The 21768-nt window shown below is 39.3% G+C and overlaps 1 protein-coding gene across 2 annotated transcripts in view; it reads right to left on the bottom strand.

Moving 5' to 3' along the window:
* agla (amylo-alpha-1,6-glucosidase and 4-alpha-glucanotransferase a) overlaps positions 1-21768 on the bottom strand; it is a 46545-nt gene that overhangs the window by 10257 nt on the left and 14520 nt on the right. For both annotated transcript variants that reach the window (XM_088346890.1, XM_088346899.1), the window contains exons 7-25: positions 20568-20679; positions 20303-20429; positions 16766-16868; positions 14593-14690; positions 11775-11914; positions 10334-10521; positions 9683-9806; positions 8117-8280; positions 7870-7971; positions 5698-5853; positions 5401-5551; positions 4922-5046; positions 4647-4759; positions 3662-3796; positions 3396-3526; positions 1688-1824; positions 1417-1550; positions 211-386; positions 26-128 (exon numbers count right to left, since the gene is read on the bottom strand). In XM_088346890.1, the coding sequence (XP_088203016.1) occupies positions 26-128; positions 211-386; positions 1417-1550; positions 1688-1824; positions 3396-3526; positions 3662-3796; positions 4647-4759; positions 4922-5046; positions 5401-5551; positions 5698-5853; positions 7870-7971; positions 8117-8280; positions 9683-9806; positions 10334-10521; positions 11775-11914; positions 14593-14690; positions 16766-16868; positions 20303-20429; positions 20568-20679 (2519 nt within the window). The remainder of the gene's footprint in view (positions 1-25; positions 129-210; positions 387-1416; positions 1551-1687; positions 1825-3395; positions 3527-3661; positions 3797-4646; positions 4760-4921; positions 5047-5400; positions 5552-5697; positions 5854-7869; positions 7972-8116; positions 8281-9682; positions 9807-10333; positions 10522-11774; positions 11915-14592; positions 14691-16765; positions 16869-20302; positions 20430-20567; positions 20680-21768) is intronic.

Genomic DNA, 21768 nt, shown 5'->3' with positions numbered 1-21768 from the left:
ATTATACTGAAGCTCAGATAGATACCGGGCTTCGATGTGTCTCCCGGTGAGCAGCATCAGTCCTCGGAGAGCGATAAAGGTGTCTCTTCCCCAGCAACGGAAAATTCCAGTGGAGAAATGAGGGAGGCCTGTGATAGGTATTGAAATGAGTGCAAATCGAAAGTAGCCATGGAACTATGTTCATTAATAGAACTTCAGTGTTTTAAAGACCTGCAGCTAATGTCACACAGTACTGTTCCTTCTGGCCGGTTATTGGGCTGATGCGGTATGGAACATCCTCGAGTTTCATCGAAAGCGGGGGAAGGGCAGGCAAGCGTCCGACACCGCACATCTGCAAGGAGCCCAGCGCCAAATGTCGCACAAAGCTTGAGCCACTCTGAATAAAACTGTAGGGAAAAAGAAGGAAATGAACTCAGCAATCAGGTTTTTGTGTCATTCGACTCACCTTCACTTAAAAAGTCTGGGTATTTCATTTGAGGTGTCCTTTAAAAAGTTGAAAGTTATACATCTTTGATTATATTATTTTTTAAGTATGTGGTAACCAATGACCAACTGAGTCAAAAGAGCCCTTAGTTTATCTAAGCTTAAAACACACTTCTACTCACTACTACTACTCACTGTGAATGTGTGAACCTGGAGTGACATGCCCAATTTCGTTGTCACAATATGTTAACCCATTTTGTATCAATGACAATAAAGGTATATTCTATTGGATTTCTATACTCTGTAGCATATGAATAACCTATACTTTTTGTGGACAATATCTCTGTATTATTTGTAATTGCAACATCTTGTGCCTGGTAATCCTGAAAGGGGGATGCCACATGTGTGGTCCCTTCTCAGGGTTTCTTCGTTTTCCTCATATTGAGGTTTTGGGTTTTTCCTTGCCCTCATGTTGTTTCCAGATCAGGGGATGGTGTAATAATAGTCTGAAATAATGGTCTGTGAAATAACCTGTGCAGCCCTTTGGGACTCTTTGTGATTAAGGGCTATATAAATAAAAATGACTTGACTTGACTTATCTTCCACTGCGCCCACCTTCTTGTATCTTAGTATTAGAAAAGTTGGTTCAGTTGTACATTAGGTAGAAGGAATAGTGCTGGAAAGTTACGTCATGCTTGTCACTATGTTTTTGCAGCATGAAAATGGTGAAAGTAAGGAAAGGCCTTTTTCCAGTAAAATCCAAATGCCAACCCAAAGACCAAGAATGGTGAATAAAAAAAAATATTCGAGCACGTCTAACAAATGCATGTACTTGCACACGCATCATGAAAGAGCTGACAGAGGCTGTATTGATCACATAAGCCAGGAGAAGGCGTCAGCAAGTAATAATAATAATAATAATAATAATAAGTAAAACAGTTTTAAATTCAAAACAGCTCCTTTAAATAGAAGGCATGATTAGAAAACAAGTACCTTGACATGAGCTTGTAGGTTGCATCCAGAGTTGTGGTATAAGTTGCAACAAGAATCGCGTCAAAGTAGGCAGGGATAAGATAGCGTGGGATGTGCTTCAGATAAGTAAACATGGCCTCCAACCATAGTCCGACCTGTTGACACAAAATTACAAAATTAAGATACAAAATACAAAACAGGTTTTACAAGGATTTTTGTACGATTTGTTATTATCCACAGTTGCTTAAGTTCATGTATTTTCGAAAATCCATGCAGATTGTCAAAAATGTACCTGTGCAAGAGGTCCTTCTCTATGTTTGAGTCTATTGTAGACGTATTCGATTAGCCAGTCGCCTTGTCTGAGGTTGGAACAAACGGGGTGGCCCAGGTCATTGTTGGCACGAATATCAGCCAAAACTGACATGAGACCTGCACAGACATAACTACAATAATCAGAATCAGGAATGAAACGTTTGTCTCCATTGATTATAAAGATGATGGAAGAGTGGATGGACAGAGATAACTCAAAGACGTGCTGTTGTTTTTTTTCTTTTTTTTTTAATATGTGGTGTTGTCCCATACACAAATTTGACCAATGAAATAGGAGTGTATTTCCAGTGTTTTTCTAGTTCAATAACTATCATGTATAATCTTTCATGACGCTATTGGCACGATGCACTTACAACTTAGGCCAGTCTACAAGCACTATCTTGTAAAACATTTTTCCTATTTATCCTGGCATTCGATATATCTCTTTAGGTTTTATTACGTGTTTATCCTGGAGTGCCATGTGTAATCTCTTTGTAAACAACAGAATAGAATATGCCTTTATTGCCATTGTTACAACATGGGATATATTGTAACAACGAAAATTGGACGACTCCAGTTCCACATTTTACAGTGAGGATAAGGAAACAAAGAGATAAAGGAACAAATAACATGTTTTACTACTTTGTCATCAATGACAATAAAGACTATACTAATAAGAATAAATCTTGTTCCTACTACTCCAATGAAAAAAGTTGCGATTCTATGAAACCCCATCCTGTTCTACTATGGATATTTAAACAAATATATCAAAAACATTATTGGATAGTTTGGAGCACACATGTTGCTTTGTCACAAACAAGGCTTTTGAAACACTTTTAATGGACATACAACTAAGGCTAGGTTCACACAGCCGAGCTTAAGCTATATTCGTATTTTTTGGTTAAATTCAATGTTTTTGTGGGATCGTTCACATTTCCAACGAAACGCGACCAGTATTAGATATCCTATGTGAATGCCACGACTTGCATGCCAAGGATACGCAGAAGAGGACACGTTGCGTCACATGCAATGCACTCAGTGTTTGCAAAAGTACTCATGGATGCTAACAGCGGAACGTATCTAACACTTTCAAAAATTTTGTGATACCGGGGGCTGAACAGAGTTGTACACCCTATATCTTAATCAAAACCAAAACCTCACTTTCCCTCAATTGAATGGTCTCCATGTTTTCATCCGCCATGGTTGTTGATTTCTACGGTTCCTCCAGCCTCGCTGAATACACAATAGTGACGTTTGTCGCTTACCGATGACATGCAGGTCCAATGAGTGCATCCCAACTGTATATTTTAATCAAAACCAAAACCTCCCTTTCCCTCAACTTAACAGTCTTCGTGTTCTCATCCGCCGTGGTAGTTGATTTCTACAGCTCCTTCTGTCTTGCTGAACGCAGAATAGTCACTTCTGTCGCCTATTGTTGACATGCAAGTCGCATGAGTGCGTCTCGACTGTTTACCCAGTGGTCACATTCCAAAAGATCACATATGTATCAGATTTAGGACCACATATAAAAGTGGCCTGGGACCGGTGTAGAAAAAAATCAGATATGTGCCGTTAAGACGGACTTTAACAGATCAGATTCAGGTCGCGTTCGTGCAAAAGATATCTGATTTTTATGAAGCGTGAACCTAGCCTAGATACAGGTGTTGAAGACAAAGCCCCATAATGAATACCTTGCAAGCCAGCATATTTGAAGGACCCCCATCCTGGAATATTGTAGCATCCGCCGCCGTCTTCTTGCTCTTCTGAGTCGCATCGAAATAGCAGGATGTTCATGTCTGCTAACGTTAGCTTTGACATCAGCCTAGATCAGAGTTTCACTTAGGTTAATCAATATTCGACATTTTATGGATGCTATGAAAGATGGTACAAATGAAATTCTTTCTAATAAGTTTGCCCAACAACACGATTTCTAGTACAACTAAAGATGTGGACTCACTGTGCCAAAGGCATCTTGAGGGCTTCAGGCGGGTTTTCATCTGCTACGCTGCCTTTTCTGTATTTGAGGCTAAATTGGGACAGGAAATAACGGATTGCGCCAACCAATTTCTGGGCTTTGGGGTCCAAACTAACCCTAAAAGAAAAAGTAACAAGGTTTAGGATGTTGTGACAATTAATTGTTTAACATGTTTGCTTGAGAAACACTAGTAAAGATAAAATTGATCCACTGATTTGGGAACACAGCACTTAAATGTTTCAAATATGACAACAATCAGACAGAAACGGCACCCAACATATTGTAAGGCTTAATCCTTAGATAAGGTAATTTTAATCACTTTTTACCCACATAATGAATCGCCTCACTTATTGAACATCAAACTACGATTACAACAAAAAAAGGCCCTTATGATTACTTAAATTACACCTAAAAGCCTTCCATTCTTTTCAAAAGCTGACCAGGCGCCTTATAACACGGCGCGCCTTATATACGGATACATTTTGAGTTGCAACTACGGTAAGCAGCCTTTGCACTATTATGAGTGTCACTACATTGTGATTCCACTACCATTTAATTTAACGTAACAGTATCAGACTGTTTTGAAGTGTTTACCGCGTGGAGGAAAAGCGAAATATTATATACCTTGCTTCTGTTAAAAAAATGTGATAAAGATGTGTCACGAAATTAGCGCCCTATAGTCCAGTGCGCCTTATGAATGAAAAATATATAACAAAGGAGTATTTGAGGGGGGTGAGCCTTATAATCCAGTGCGCATTATAGTGCAGAAAATACTCTGGTGAAGGAATATGATAAACGTGGAATCTATTAAGACTTAAATGATTATACTAAACCTACGGATAAAGTAAAAACATGGGAAATGCTATGCAGTAATACATGATATCTTTAAATGAGTGACTACTCCAAAATAGTTAATCCTGCTTAAATATTGAGCAACAGGATGCAGTTTTGCTCAGGTGTGTCTTACCTGAAGGCTATGACACTTCCCGGTGTCAGTTGCTTAAAGCTGATTTCCTGCACAAACTCCGACGGACCTTTAGATGTAACGCCAGATTGTTTCACCACTGTACTCTCCTGCAACTGTTAATGTGATCCGATAAAAATACGTATTAAAGCACATAATCTGGTGATGATTGGGATAGACATGCTCAATTATTATCCAACCAAATTCAGCAAAACAATGTTAACAATAAAGAGGACTTTGGCATCATGCTGTGGAAAATATGTATTACTGGTACATACTGTAATATGCTCTTTTATCTCTACGGTGTACTCAGGCATGCCGTTGATGTAGTTCTCATCCTTTTTATAACTCCCAGCATGTCTTTCCACAGTCCTTGCCTCCAAAACCACCTCCTCTATTTTTCCTAAAGGGAAAAGTTTCAATAAAGGATCAAGGAAACAACATAAAGAAGATTGTAATGATTCACATCTACTAATATGCAACCTTGGGAAATGGGGTAGCGCTGTGGCGTCCTCAAATAAATGCCAGTACAGCTGACATTCTTTTACAGGTTTGTCAACATAAATATTATTTTGTCGAAAAACATTTGACCTCATTTTTTTGGTACTTATACTTGCCTTATTTGAATTAACAAAAACCAATAGAGCAATTAAAAAAAGAAGTGGGTAGATGACAAATATTTTGACTTCCATGAGCAAAAATGAAATGAAAATCTGCATTTCTAACCAGCAGGAAAGACAGACAGTGATTCTCTTACCAGGTATGAACATTGGTGGTACATCAGATCTGTAATGATGCGTTTTCGGGTCCTTGAACGCTGTCCGACAAACTGCCACCACTGACTGGTGGGTGCTAGGACAGTGTCGAGTAATGGCCACAATATCCTCATCAACCTGATCTACATACACCTGTAAAAGAGAGAGGTCAAAATCTAAAAAACTGCATTTAGGACAACAAAGCAAAACCCTTACTAGCTTGCCCAATGTTTTTTTTAAATAGACAGAAGTTACATATGCAATCAATTACCATTTGAAATAGATGCAAAAATTACTACCTGTATGAACCCATGAGCCGCCAGTTCTTGATGCAGTTTATTGAGAGCCAGTTTCCCAGCAATGATTCCAGTCTGTGGTCCAACCTCGGTGGTGTTGGTCGGGGAGGTAGAAGGGTTCCACTTGGGGTACAAACGCTCCTCTTTAACAACAGAGATCTACATGCGCACACACACAAACACAACCTTAAATTACGATTGTAACCAATGTTCCCTGTAATTTTCCACGGGTCTGAGCGTTCACACAAAGTCGGTGAGCAACGCTTGAAACAACTGTGAGCAACTATAATCCCAAGTGTGGCAAGATAATTAATTATCAAACATGTCCAAAACTTGACATTTTGCTGAGTGTCCGGCAATGCAAAATTACCCAAGGACACTTCGGCATGTAACACGGACAAGCCAGGATTCGAACTGGGATCCCTTAATCCTAAAACGATCGCTCTACCTCCTGAGCTACTGCCGCCCCTTAATCACATTTTTAGTGGAAGTACGATGTTGGCAACAAGATTCACTTGATATAATTGGAAATTATTTGAATGCAACACAAACTTTTTCTTATTTTTTCCGTGTTTTTTTTCCACTCATTGTGTTTATTTTTTCCGAGCTGTTACTTTTTTCCTACATTTCTTTCTTTTTTTCTGGCTTTTTTTCTAAATTTTTCCTTCTTTTTTTCCTTTTCCTTTTGTTTCTGTTTTCTCAGCTTTTCACTACTTTTTCATTTTGGTATTTTTTTTGTTCTATTCCCCCCTTCTTTTAAGTCATTTTGTGCATAGTTTTACATAATATTTGGTCATGTTGGGATTAAAGAAGCAAAAACAACCTGAAGAGCCGTTTAGGACCCGAAAGAGCCGGTTCCTTTTAGTGAGCCGAGCCGAAGAAGCCGGTTCTCGACCAACTCTACTAACTTTACTCAACTTCGTTCTACTCTGACTCTACTTCAAAATACCGCATTTAGGACACAACGTCAGGGGAACCCGTTTATTTTTACCTTCATGCACTGTAACTTTGACTTAAGTCGCTTCTTAATTAGTAATTTTGAGCCCTCATTTTTGTGCCCTGGCTAGATTTTCTTGTGCGCTGAGAATGTGCGAGCAGTGTGCAATTGCGCATGCACGCAGCTTAGAAGGAACACTGATTGTAACCCTATCAGATTATAAAATACAGTTGTGAAAAAAATGTCACAAAGCCTTCTTGTATTTTTTTTGTCAGCATAATAACAGTTTGTGACTCATCTTTAGAAAAAGTACCCTCATTTTAGCTCCGTTAGAAGATATCTGGAGATGCATAAGATCTCACATTTGATATGTATAGAATAAAAAACAAAAAACATTTAGGTCCAATCCAATTCCTTCCTCCTTCCCCTACCATCTTTTTCATCTTTTCCCACTTTCACTTCTTTGAGGACGACAGAACAATTCCTCTTGGAATTAGGAACATAGTTTCCAGCTTACCATGGCATTACTTGAAGCTATGGTTGTTGTGATGTAACACATACAACAACTTCTTAAATTTCACTTACGGCAAATCAGTAACATTGCAACACAATAAACTGAAATATTTAGCTAGCAGAACAAATAAGTATGAAGCTAGACAAGTACTGCGCTCCACTCTTGTTTATTCTTCCTGTTCGCTTCCACAAACATCTCTCATGCATCTGTGCTTTGTCTCCACATACACCTTTACAGAAAACACGACAAAGCCTGAAAAGTACATTTTGCACAGCAAAGCATATATACCAACAAGCTTGCCTGATGAAACTTGCTTTTGAAAAATACAAAGTAAAGTAAAAATTTACTTTTCATAACACGACAGACCATAAACAGTTTTAAAGGGTCCATTCCCTCCAACAGTTGCTGTCAGCTGGCCGGCATTGCCAAGGGGACATTGCTAGGGAGAAGCTTGGGCGCTCCCAACCTGACTTGGTGAAAAGGGCTTCTCCCTTATTCTTCCGCCTTACTCCACACTTGGGTTGGGATATTTTTTTTTATCTCATCTTGAACGCTCTTTGTTACACTAAGAGTAAAATTGAGGGGGAGGTGGAAAAGTTAGATTGAGCCTAAATTTGTCATCATGACCGTCATTTTCTGGATTTTGATGGCTATTCATGGTTTACCTAAAAAGCAGAGCATCCAAATTATTGTACCACGTGTATGCATGGTGTGCGTGCCTAACCTGATGTGGTACTAATTCATCATATCCTCGGGTAGAGCCAGTAGCACAGCAGGCCATTGAGACCATAGCAGAGCTTGGAAGGGAATCTAGTGCTGAACGCAGCTGCACAACAAAAACAAAAAGCTTCATTTAGGATTTGGTGTGCTAGTGGTAATTTACAGGGAATACAACAACATATCTTACATAACAGGTAATTAAATACTTGAAGTATGATCAGTTGTGTCAATATACACTCTAAATTAACTACCTGTATAGGACATTCGTTGTCATGTGTTACATCAAGGAACATGGCATGGGCAATGCAGGGCATGAGTGGGCGTAGACTCGGTTGCACAAAGGCTCCGACTGGTTCACCACCATAACGATAGACCAATCGACCCTCTTCGTGGCTGTCGCCAGCTGACAAGGCCTCTAAAAACATTTAGTCAGCGTACAAAGCACAGGACATAGAAGGAAATGTGAAAGGAAAATTCAATTAAATCACAATCGTGATAGCTTAAGACTGCTGCACATTGAGCAACACCACATTGCTGGGCAAAATGCAAATTTGTATCAGATGACTTTCATCACAAAAAAAATGTATTGATACGAGTATACAATACTTTCTCTCTATATAGGGGTTTGGCTTTTGTGGTATTGCAGTTTTATGGATTTGCATTATGTGTCGTGTTTTACATTCTGATTGGCTAAACCGTTTCCAAGAGTGTATCCATCCATCCATTTTCTGCACCCCTTATCCTCAGTAGGGTTGCTGGAGCTATCTCCGGGCAGTGGGCAGGGGAAACCCTGAACTGCCAGTAGCAGGGCACATGGGGAATTATAATCCCCTTGCTCATTCACACCTTGGGACAGTTTGGACCGGCCAATTAACCTGCCATGCATGTTTTTGAAATGTGGGAGGTAACCCGAGTGCCCGGAGGAAACCCCAGCAAGCACGGGGAGCACATGCAAACTCCACACAGGAAGGCTTGTAGCTGGATTTAGACCTATGACCTCAGAACTGTACTTTGGATGCCCTAACCACTCAAATGCGGTGATGCCTAGCACAATATCCAAGTATATATAATTTTTATTATTTAAGTATACTGTATAAATATTAATACTAAATGCAGTTTGTAATAACTATTTAAGAAGCAATATCCTATAAGAAAATCATATATTGTTTGTCATTTGTTTTTATTCTGCTCAAGATGAAGATTGTGGTTCTGTTATAGGACACCTGCAAAGGCGATCGCATGCCAGTGTTTGTTATTTTGTCTCACCGTTGTTTGTTGTTTTGACCATTGTGTCACTATTGGTCTAACTATTGCTCTTCTTCGATTTCCACACCCTTTAGAGCTGATCTGCTTTTTGTAACATAGGAGAGTAAATAATAAGGAGTTGGGGGAGGAACTTTAGAAAGGGTTGGAATTTTTGAGAACTATTGTACAATCATCTCCTACCATCTACTAAACTATAAACTTGTCATCTGGTCCTTTGAGCCGGATCCTAGCCACTACACTGTTTATAAACGTATCAATGGCAATTGTAATGTACCGTCGTAATTTTTAGGTCACAAATTGTGGTAAACAGGCTATGGGCATATAAATGTATCTATTCAAAATGTGATTTCTATCAGCGGTCACATCATATCTTAAAAGGCGACCTGAAGAGTTGTTGAACCTTACAAAAGCATCTCCCGTTCAAGTTTTGACCATAATTCATGTCCAAAATCTTAAATCCTGTACACATTTGATGTACATGTTTATGTGTATTCCTAAAACTTTGATCATAGTGTGTACTGTTCAAAATACATACAATATGTGTACTGTACCTCGAATAAGAGACGTAATTCCTAGATGTGTAACGAAGACGTTATCCAGTTCTTCACTGCCAGTGAAGAGTTCAGCCACCACATACAGATTAGGACACACTGTTCTAGCCACACCTAGCATGAACTGGTCAACCACCACCACAAAGCAGCACAGCCAAGAAGTCAATATAAAGTAGGCAGAGTGAAGGAGAAGGAATGAATATATGAAAAAAATAGATATCAAAAAGATGGAGCCGGTTAGTGAGAGAAAACGGATGGGAAAACATCACATTAAACCATGCAGACCAGGAAAGTAGGAAGGCAAGTGAGGGATGACAAATGCAAGGAAAAGAGAAAAAAAACAACAACACAATATTAGTCGGTTTGAAGTACCTCTTACAAGGCTGCTAATTCCCAGCCGATTCACGAATACATTGTCAATGATTTCGCTGCCTGTAAAAAGTTCTGCTATCAAGTACAAATTGGGTCTGACCAGTCTGGCTGCGTCAAGCATAGCCTGGACAAAACATTACATTACAAACAGGGAGAAAAAAAGAGATTTGTAAAGGAGGGAAACTATTTGTAAACGGCATGCAGTGGCATAAAATCGAATAACTCATAAAAGGAAAAAGTAGTCGCTCATCGAAAATGCTACGGATAAAACGGACTTACCTCCGCGACATGTAACGGTGTCGAGTGGCAGTTATCCAGTCGGACTCCGTGAAAATGTTTGGCGGTTATCTCAGTGTATTTTTTCATATGATCCCACAAGAAAGGGCAGTCTTCAGGTCCTTTGCCGTAGCGAAGTTTGACACTGTCGCCCCAGCAGATCAATTCCCGCCGAATGTAGACGTTGGACCCTAAAGAAAACACATTAAAACTAAAAGAGATGTATAGAATCACAATAAGCCTAAGCTTACAAACACTGGTTACATGCAAATTATGTAAGGAGAAAAGTGATGCTAACTTCAAAAATATGTTTGAAAAAAATTCCCAATCGACAAATAATTTCGATGATTATTGTTATCAATTGACACAGTTTGAACTTATTTTCTAATCAACCTTTCCCAGTCACGTAAATGAGACCACATATTTTTGTAGAACTACACTGTACATTTATATACGATATTTTCAGCTCTTCTTTCAAGAGAAATAAGAAGATTCATTCGAGGTCCGCAGTTGCCCTTGTGCTTATTAAAGGGAAACGTGCAAGGTTTGACCTTGTCATAGATAGATAGATCGATAGATAGATACTTTATTCATCCCCGCAAATGTTTTATTCATCCCCGCAGGGAAATTCACACTTCCAGCAGAATCCCTGCGCTGGAGAACAAAAAAATAATAAAGCAAAAAGAATACAATACACAAATACCCAATGTGACGTGTTAATACCCAATGTAGCGTGTTATATAGAGTATCTAGATAGTGCTACACAGAATACACACTGCAATAAAAATATGGTAATATGCAATGTGGGGGGTGTAGTTTAATGTGGGGCTTTACTCCGCCGGGTGGAGTTAAAGAGCCTCATGGCATGAGGAAGAAAAGATCTCCTCAGTCTGTCCGTGGTACACTACTGTGACAGCAGTCTGTCACTGAAGCTGCTCTTCTGTCTGGAGATAATGCTGTGTAGTGGATGTGATGAATTGTCCATGATTGACTGCAGCTTTTTCCAGTGCCCGTCTCTTTGTAAGCACCTTCAGATTACTATTTCATCTTATTATCATTACAATGTTTTCTTTCTTTTATAGTCTCATATATCATATTTGGGGTGTCTACACTGTTAGGGACTGGTTCAATGGCTGAAAATCCTGAGGCCTTCCCTATCTGTGTGGATAGGCCTCCCTAAGGTCCTCTTCTTTACCTGGTTAGCCTGTGCTTTGTCATAATCATATTTTATTTATATCACTATTTCTTTTGTTTTTATTGTATTTTAACCATTGTGTGTATAAGGTGCTTTGGGTTGTTGGGCGGGGAGGGTAGATTGGATTTTATTGTCTTGTTATACACTGAATGCATTTATTCACTGTGAGTGGCAATTTATTTCCTGAAAATAGCTTTGCGAATAAATTTAATAAAAATTGTCAATGGGCTCTGGCAAGTTTATTTTTACCTGGTTCAGCGAAGTTCCGGAGTGGATCATCTCCCATCACCCAACCATTATGAGCCAAGAAGTTACACAACTTTTTGGGTTCATTCAGCATCTGCATCTCTTGTTCTAGAGTCATGTCTTTGTATGGGAAAGTGAAATATCTGGGAAAGACAAAAAAAGACAAAACTGAACAAGTACAACTTTATAAGCATTGCACCTACTTAAACTGAAAACGCCGGAACATGGATAGGTCTCAGTCAAATTTGGTATATTGTTAATCATTTGGTAAAATGATATTATAGAAAGTACAGAACATGATAGCTTTAAACCAAAATGACTGACTTCCTGTGTTTATTTTGGCTTGGCTTCTTGGCTTTTTTTGAAGGGCTAGACTTTGTGTACAGAAAAGAGTGATGACCAACAATCCCCAGGGTATCACGACAAAAAAAAAAAAGCTTTAACCTTTCACCAAATTTAAATATCTTGGAGCCGTCGTGTCAGAAGAGGGTTCAAAACCAGAAATCATGGCCAGGATAGCTCAAACCACAGCCGGACTTGCCAGAGTGGACAAGTGGGACAAGAATATAGTGCTGAAATCAAAGATCAGACCCATGCAAGCGCTGGTTACTTCCATCTTCCTCTACTACTAGGGCGGCAGTAGCTCAGGAGGTAGAGTGCTCGTCTTGGGATCAAGGGATCCCAGTTCGAATCCTGGCTCGTCCGTGTTACATGTCGAAGTGTCCTTGGGTAAGACACTGAATCCCCTAATACCCCCAATAAGCAGGTTAAAGCCTTACATGGCTGCAAGGCCGCTATTGGGAAATGTGGAGCACATTGTAAAGCGTTTTGGGAAGTCATTGACTTGAAAAGCGCTATATAAATGCAGATCATTTCATACTCTTGCGGGACATGGACTCTCCCAGCAAAACTGGAAGAGAATATCCAGGCCCTGGAGATGCGATACTAGAGGAAACCTCTAGGCACCAGCTACTTAGCCTGTGTGACAAACAAAACGGTACACAACACCATCAGAGGGCATAATGGACCCTACGAAGAACTGTTGTCAAATGTTCGCAGACGAGAACTTCAGTGGTATGGTCATGTCACAAGATCATCAGGACTGACCAAGATGACTCTCTAGAGCACAGTTCAAGTGGGCAGGAGGAGAGGAAGGCTGAAAAAGAACTGAGCCAACAACATTAAGGAATGGACTGGTGCCAGCTTTTCCATGACACAAGAATAGGCCAGGGACTGTCAACAGTGGAGAAGGCAGTCCAGAGTTGCTCATTGGTGCCCCCGACGACCCATGAAGTTAAGGGATCCGTAAACACTTTTAGTAACGAAAGACTTCCCCCCAGTGATTTAAGATTTGGTATCAGTATTATCATACGCAGACCAGAAGTCTTTGGGGGGTAAAGCGCGCTGCGATGTCGCTGGGCCCGCTGCCCTTAAACGCCAAGGTCTGGCTCATCTCTGAAGAGCAGCATGTCACTTAACACCAAAAAACAACGGCAACCAGATGATAAGGGTGCTGTATCTGATTAAGATCAGGAGGCTTCTCCTGCTACTGGTTACTAGTATCATCTGTTTTTATGTCGGGGGCAAACCCCAACCTCAAGAAAGCGGCCTGGTGAGGGATGGGCGCCACATGGCTGTACATGCCCAGAACACATAACTGGAAGCAGTGCCCCATAAACCCAGGCAGTTCCGGGATCCGTGAACCATTATATAAACAATGATAAATACTTGGCCACACTGTATATATTTCTTTATTCTCATTCTTATTCTTGTATTGTGGGTAGACCTAAGACATGCTTCTACTCTTAAAGGCCCGACTGAAACCGCATCACCGTTTTGACAGTTCTGTTGATAAATACATGGGGCCATTATTCAAATAATTAATTGACAGTGTAAACTATAAACACAATACCAAAATAAAGTTTAAAATTTATTTATTTCATGTTCTTGAATGTCCAATTCATTATCACATACACCAAATGGTTATTTCCCTTGTCATGTTTTTTTTCCCGTTTATTTATCTCTCAGGACGACTTTGTTTTCTCAAACTGTTAAGAGTTAGTCTCTGGTACCATGAGTAAAAATAGTGTGATGGAGAGATAAAATGGAATGCCTTTCCTGTGTTATTTACATCCCTAGTCGTTTAGTGATTACACTGTGGATTTTGGTTTATCATTCTTATTATTAATGTTACTCATTTTATCATGATGATAAACATTTGTGGGACAGCTACATCTCAGTAAATTTACACTTTGCGGGCGCGGTCCAAAGTAAACGTTTCTGTTCGAAATTTCTATGTGTATTGTGGCTAGATCTAGGACATGTGTCTGGTCTTAATGTCCCGACTGAAACCGCATCACCGTTTTGATAGTTCGGTTATTGCGGTCATGCCATGTTGCCATGAAAGTAAATTGGTGAATTATTAAAAGAAAAGACAATTGATAAATGTTACAAAATCATTTTAGTTCAAACAAATATAAATGTCTTCACATTTTTAAGACTTTCGAAAACTGGATTCAAGATATATTATTGCCAATAAGGGCCTTATTTATAGAATCAAGAATTCAATGCCTTTCAAGACTTTTCAAGGATCCACAGGAACCTTGATTAAACCGGTCCGTGATACAGAAAAGGTTGTGGACCACTGCTTTTGTGGTCCTCCAATTCCGATGGTTTTCTATAACTTACCTTCTTTGAAAATTTAAAACGGACATTTTTCCGGATGCATCCTCTATTCTGTATGTACTCCACGGATTATTCAAAAACTGCCCCTTCTCGGAAATGAAGACTAGACAGACAAGTATTACATTGAAATAAATACCTGGTAACAAGAGGATTCTTCCTGCTAACAGGGCCTAATTTAGGTCCGTGTCCCGCCAGACGCTCATACGTTACATTTCCCACGATGCAATTGGCTGCCTGCAAGGAAACAGTAAAGTAAAAATAAAGTAAAGTAAATCGTAAACAGGATTTTTAGGATCCCCCGATGACCATATGGCTAATGGACTGAATAAGCACACAGAAAATAAAAGACATGAATTTCATATTTAATATGTGACTTGTGAAGGGATTTTTCTAGCTTTAATTTTGAAAATTGTTAGGATTGAAAGTAATTATTATTTACTGCAATCAGTAAACGGATTTGCCTCTAGGTGTTGCTTGTGGTCCACCATAAATATTTTTTTTTCTGAAGGATTCTAGAATTTCCTACACTCATGAAAAAAAATACGTTATTACTTTGAGTTCTTGGAGTTCGGATATGAATTACTAATTGCAAGAAAATTGAATCAATGAACCGGGAAGTTTGAAATAAAACACACAATTTATTAACACAGAGAATCAATGATATTGAAAAAAAAAGCGGGTGGGAGCCAGAGATTCTGGGAGTTGTCGACCGCTGATAGTTACTAGCACAAAAAGCAGCCGTCGTGCAAGATGACCAACTAAGCCAAGCAGGCAGGTAGGCAGGAGAAAAAGGGATAGGCTATCGCTCAGCCAATTTTTTTTTTACTGTATATGGACCTGTGACGCTCGATTAGATCATACCTCTATGGGCCTGGTCTTAGATATACGATACTCTCAGTATCGGGTGCCGGTGTTTAAAATTGCTGAACTTGGAAAGCCAAAGAAGTGAGAAATTTGTGCAATGTTCTGTACTTGAGAATGTCCCTCCAATTGACATTATTACGCACATTATTTTATCAATACATAGCCTTGGATGTTTTGATAACATTCAAAACTTCATGTTATCAGATTTCATTATGGTACATGGTGAATTGGTATGTCCGAGAATCGTAAAAAAGAAGATGCAGCCGTTCACTTCATTCCAAAGTGAGTTATTTTAAACAAAGAAGGTGGAAGTCATTTCTGTGCTGGTTTTATTTACTTACTTGAAATAAAACTAAAAGACTGAAGTAGAGTTGCAATTAAAAAAATGACACCAGACAAAATGACATTGCTGAAGGTCAAGTGAGCCTTCAACCGGTTCTCTAAATGTAGAAGCTTTTTATTATTGGGCAGACTAGTTGGTACTTTTTACCTTTTTAATTTTTTTTTCAGGAAATGAAAAGCATTTCCTGGAACAGGGCTGGATGTGTGTGGATTTCAGCAAGGAATATTTGTTTTAGTGAATATCTTCCTCAAACTAAGCAGTAGTTAGCAAATGTTTATGTACCGGTACTGAGAACGATCAAGGTGAGAATCTTGCAAAAAAATTCAACTGTGCTGCATTGTAGTCATGTAGACATTTTGAAACCCTACTCATAGAAATTATGTGACCCTGCCTAAACGATGTCAAACAAGCAGCCTGCGAGACAATGGCGAAAGAAGCACAAGAGAAAAATGAGCTGAAGGTTTAAATATTGCAACTTGACGTCACCAAACCACTCACAAAGCAACTGGAGCTGTATTTTGGTCTCTTGCTCTCTCTCAGTATCTTTTCTTTTTTGCTCTCTCTTTGTTCCTCTCCCCTTTCAGCTTTCTCATGCTCTTTCTCTGTTTTTTTTTCTCACCATATCTTCTTACCTTTATGTTTTCCTCACCCTATAGCTCTTTCTCTGCCTTTTTCCATCTCTCTCTATTTCTCTTCCTCACTCTCACTCTTTCTATCTATTTCTTTCTCACACTCACTCTTTTTCTCTTTGTCCCTTCCTTTCTCTGTTTCTCTTCTCTCATTGTTTTTCTTTCTTTATCGTTCTTCCTTTGTCTCTATCGCTCTCCCTTTATCACTTTCCTTTCCATCCCCCTCTCTCTCTATTGTGCTTGCTCTATTTCTCTGTCTTTCTCTTTTTCTCTCTTTACTTCTCTTTCTTTCTGTCTTCCTTGCCCTTTGAGACTACTTGTGATTAAGGGCTATACAAATAAACATGACTTGTTATCTCTATCTCTTTCCTTCTCTTTCTTTCTCTCTATTTAATCTACCAGTCTGGCCCACGTGAGATTTTTTCCTACTATATGCCCCCCCAGCTCAAATGAGTTGGACACCCCTGCTCTACCTGCTCTTGATGCTGATTGACAATGTGGAGTTGTTCCTCATTGAGCTGATTGAGCTTCTGTCGCAATAAATAACAGGATTCTTCAATGTGCTGGGGGGAAAAGCTGTAGAAAAGAAAAATAAAGAATGTTATTTAAATGTGAAGGACAGACTGCTCCATGAAATTATGACAGAATCAAAAAAATAAAGGCACACTGCGTTTAGACATACTGTAATACAAAACTCAATTCCAATGAAGTTGGGAAAGTGTGTTAATTGCAAATAAAAATTGATCCAAGTAAATTGCAAATTCTTTTCAACCCATATTTAAATGAATGCACAGCAAAGACAACATATTTATTGTCTTCACTCATAAACTTTATTGTTTTGGGAGAAAATCATCAACTCTGTAATTTGATGACAGCAACACGTGCCAAAATAGTTGGGACAGGTGTCAATAACTACTCAGAAAGTGGATGAATGGAAATCAACCAACTATTTGCAGGTGAACAGATGAATTAGCAACAGGTGAGAGTTGTTACTGGGTATAAAAAAGGGAGACCCGAACAAGCTAAGTCATTCACATGCAAGGATGGGGCGAGGTTCACCTCTTTGTGAACAACTGCGTGAGCAAATTGTTGAACAGTTTAAAAACAACATTCCTCAAAGTACAATTGCAAGGAATTTAGGGATATCATCATCTACAGTCCATAATATTGTGAAAAGGTTCAGGGAATCTGGAGAAATCACTGTGCGTAAACGGCATGGCCGTAAACCATTATTGAATGCCCGTGACCTCCGAGCCCTCAAGCGGTACTGCATTAAGAACCGACATCAATGTGTAAAGGACATCACCACATGGGCTCAGGAACACTTTGGAAAACCACTGTCAGTCAATACAGTTCGACGCTATATCCGTAAGTGTGGGTTAAAACTTTATGTTGCAAAGCGTAAGCCATTCATCAACAACATCCAGAAACGCCGCAGGGTTCTCTGGGCCCGAGCCCATCTAAAATGGACTGATACAAAGTGGAAAAGTGTTCTGTGGTCTGATGAGTCAGTTTTCCAAATTGTGTTTGGAAATTGTGGACGTCGTGTCCTCCGGTCCAAAGAAGAACAGAACCACCCAGACTGTTATGCACGCAAAGTGCAAAAGCCAGCATCTGTGATGGTATGGGGGTGCATGAGTGGCCAAGGAATGGGTAACCTGCACATCTGTGAAGGCACCATTAATGCAGAAAAGTACATTCAGGTTTTGGAACAAAGTATGTTGCCATCCAAACAGAATCTTTACCATGGGCGCCCTTGCTTCTTCCAGCAGGATAATGCCAAGCCACACACTGCACGTCTCACGACAGCGTGGCTTCGTAGTAAGAGGGTGCGGGTGCTTGACTGGCCTGCCTGCAGTCCTGACCTGTCTCCCATTGAAAATGTGTGGCGCATTATAAAGCGCAGAATAAGACAAAGGAGACCCCGGACTGTTGAACAGCTGAAGCTGTACATAAAGCAAGAATGGGAAAGGATTCCACTATCAACGATTCAACAACTAGTCTCCTCACTTCCTAAACGTTTATTGAGTGTTATTAAAAGGAAAGGTGATGTAACACAATGGTGAAGAAGCCCCTTTCCCAACTACTTTGGCACTTGTTGCAATTATAAAATTCTAAGTTTATCATTATTTGCTTATGGAAATAAAGTTTATGAGTTTGAACATGGATAATCTTGTCTTTGTGGTGTATTCATTTAAATATGGGTTAGAAAAGGTTTGCAAGTCATTCTATTCTAATTTTACTGACATTTTAAACTTTTTCCCAACTTCAATGGAATTGACTTTTGTATACTGTATAGTAATAAACACAAAGGGATACAGTGAAGTATCAGACAAATACCTTGTCTTTTCTCCAATACATTGTTGAATGTATCGTTACTATATTGTATTTTAATCTGTAACATTCTGCCACACACTTTGCAAAACTCACGGATATATGGAGTTTATTATTAATCCTAACACACAACTTTTATTTGGTACAAAAATAATTTTAGAAAAATACATTCATGTCAAGTCACATTTATTTGTATAGCCCTCCATCAGAAATTGCCTCAAGGGCTGCACATACCACCATAACATTAGGCCAGTTTTTCTCAACTAGTGGGTTGGGACCCAAAAGCAGGTCTCACAAACCTGTTTTTAGTGGGTCGCAGGCCTTTGCCTGGGCAAAATAATGCTAAAAAGAAAAAAACAGAAGCAATAATTGCAATAATAATCTGCAGACCTCTTCTTTCTGTTCAGTCAATTGTTGCGGTCGCAACTGTGTTTGCAAGGGACCACATTTCATTTTATTGTGATATTGTGGTTTTATTTCCTTTTTTTGCCTTTAATAATGGGTCCAAAGAAAGTTTGCGAAAAGGGTAGGGAAAAGTCAAAACAGTGACACTAGAATGTATAATAAATGGTTTAAAAGTGTTATGTTTTTAGCTTTTTTTCTAGTATATAATTTTTATAGTATCTCCATAAATAAATCATTGTCCATGTTTAGGTACATGTTTGATTCATATTTGTGATATGAATCTCTTTTTAGTATGTGGCTATTTCAAAGCAGTTTTAGGGGGTCGCTTATAGGCGATGTCTATGTGAGTATATATGGTACTTAATGTCGCTTTGGTTTTGCAAGGTTTGGCTAGAAAGAACAGATTGCTTTAAATGAGAAGGGGAAAATTATTATTATAATTAGGGTCAGAATATGGCTTTAACAGCATGAACGAATGGATTTACCCTGCCTTGTATTAACTGTTCATGCAGGTGATGGTGGTGTAATGATGTTGGGGATAACTTTATTGTCACTCTTTGGGCTCTTTGGGTTGCAACGCCACAGCCTACCCGAGTATTGTTGCCGACCATGTCCCTTTACAACCACAATGTACCCAACTTCTCATGTCTACTTTCAGCAGCATCATGTGCCATGTCATAAAGCTGAAATCATCTCAGACTGGTTTCTTGAACGTGACAATGAGTTCACTTTATTCAAATAGCCTCCCCAGTCACCAGATCTCAATCCAATAGAGCATCTTTGGGACAAGGTCGAACGGGAGATTTGCATCATGGATGTGCAGCCGACAAATCTGTGTCAACTGTGTGATGCCATCATGTTTATATGGACCAATCTCTCTGAGGAATGCTTCCAACACCTTGCTGAATCTATGCCACAAAGAATTGAGGCAGTTCTGAAGGCAAAAGGGGGTCCAACCCGTTACTGAAATGGTGTACCTAAAAAATTGGCCGGTGAGTGAATATCTACAGAATATCATAGTCTTTATTGTCAGTGATGACAATATAATGACCATTGTTCACAAATAAAATAGATGTGGCACTTCAGACTAAACATGTGATAAAGCACATAAAGAAATAAGAATCAAAAAGAATATTAGGATGGATTGGTAATATTTAAAAAGTAGCGCTTGTAGACTGACCTATGTTGTATGTGCATCACAAAATAAAGCAATAACAAAAGAGCGAAGACATTTAGCAAATTTGAATGGACTTTGTTACAATGTTGCTTACCTGTGAGGTAGATAGGTTTCAAGAGCAGAGTTCATGTCCACTGTGCTGCCATAACGTCCCCAATTTGGGTCCTGGATGATGACAAGACCTTTTTTCCCTCCAGTCTTACTACGGTCTGGTTTAGCACCTAAAAAACAGCATATGAGGTTATTCCCTTAAGCCATTTTGCCCCCGATGATAACACAAACCTCTGGAGACACTAAGCCCCCAGTGGACAGGATAGGTGAAAACGGTATTCAGCATCTCAGCTGATTTGTGTACTGACCATTTTGTAAGAGTGTTCTGAACTTTTCCACAGCGCTGTCCACTTTGACCTGGAAGAACTCCCACAGTTTGATTTGAGGGTACACATCCTTCCACAGCACACTGCGAATCTCCTGACAAACACACGTAAATAAAAACAAAAGATTTTTTTTAAAAATCTTTTATCTTTGGGGTCACTCTATAACTAAAGTGTTACACACGATCTTGTAGTTAAAAATGAAAAACATTGAATGCATTTAATCAAGAAAACTCAGCCAATCCAAATGGTTTGGAGATCAAAAAAATGCTTCCGAAAATGTCCAAAACAGAAATCATTCCTTCTAACAGTAGCTTGATTATTTCATACAGTCCTCTCTTAACATCCATCCAACTCTATAGCATACGAGTAACCTAATCTTCTTATATGTAATAACTTGTGAAGCCCTTAGAGACTAATTGTGATTAAGGGCTATACAAATAAAAATGACTTGACTTGACTTGACTGACATCCTCATACTCTTGTTACTCATCACTCTCCTCAGAGCACTTAAAACCTTGCCTTCTTGATTCACTGTGTGCAATACCTCGCACTCCATTCCACCTACTGCAGCCACATCACAAGCCAAGTACCGTATTTTCCGCACTATAAGGCGCACCTAAAAGTCTTAATTTTTTTCAAAAGCTGACCATGCGCCTTATAATACAGTGCGCCTTATATATGGCTCAATATTAAATCGCAAGGTCTCGCAACTTACGCAACAGCCGCCGACTCGATTTTCCCCCAAACGTGGAGTAGTCCGCGGTGTATGCTGGAATTTATATACCGGCGTTTCATTGGCTAGCCAATGTGTCAATCATCATTTTAATCGATCGCTATTGGCTAAAGTTATTCGGAGCCTCGGATAGGCTAGAGGGCCGAAACAAACCCTGCAATTGGCCGAAAAAGATGTGTCATTCATCCGTTAAATCGATCGCTATTAGCTGAAGTTATTCGGAGCCTCGGATTGGCTAGAGGGCCAAAACAAACCCTGCAATTGGCCGAAAAAGATGGCTAAATAGCAAGCTTGCTAAACTACGCCATAAAGAAACATGTTTCATTAGTTTGTATTTGTAAATATTTTACTCTCCTGGATTTACTACACTCACGGTTGTAAGAAGACCATTGTTGCGTATCATTATTGAACGTGAAAACTTAGGTGAGCTATGCGGCTTTATATTTTCCC

This window comes from Urocampus carinirostris, chromosome 1 (genome assembly GCF_059441175.1).
Source record: "Urocampus carinirostris isolate Australia breed hairy pipefish chromosome 1, RoL_Ucar_1.0, whole genome shotgun sequence".
Classification (NCBI taxonomy): domain Eukaryota; kingdom Metazoa; phylum Chordata; class Actinopteri; order Syngnathiformes; family Syngnathidae; genus Urocampus; species Urocampus carinirostris.
This window is presented reverse-complemented; position numbering and strand designations above follow the sequence as displayed.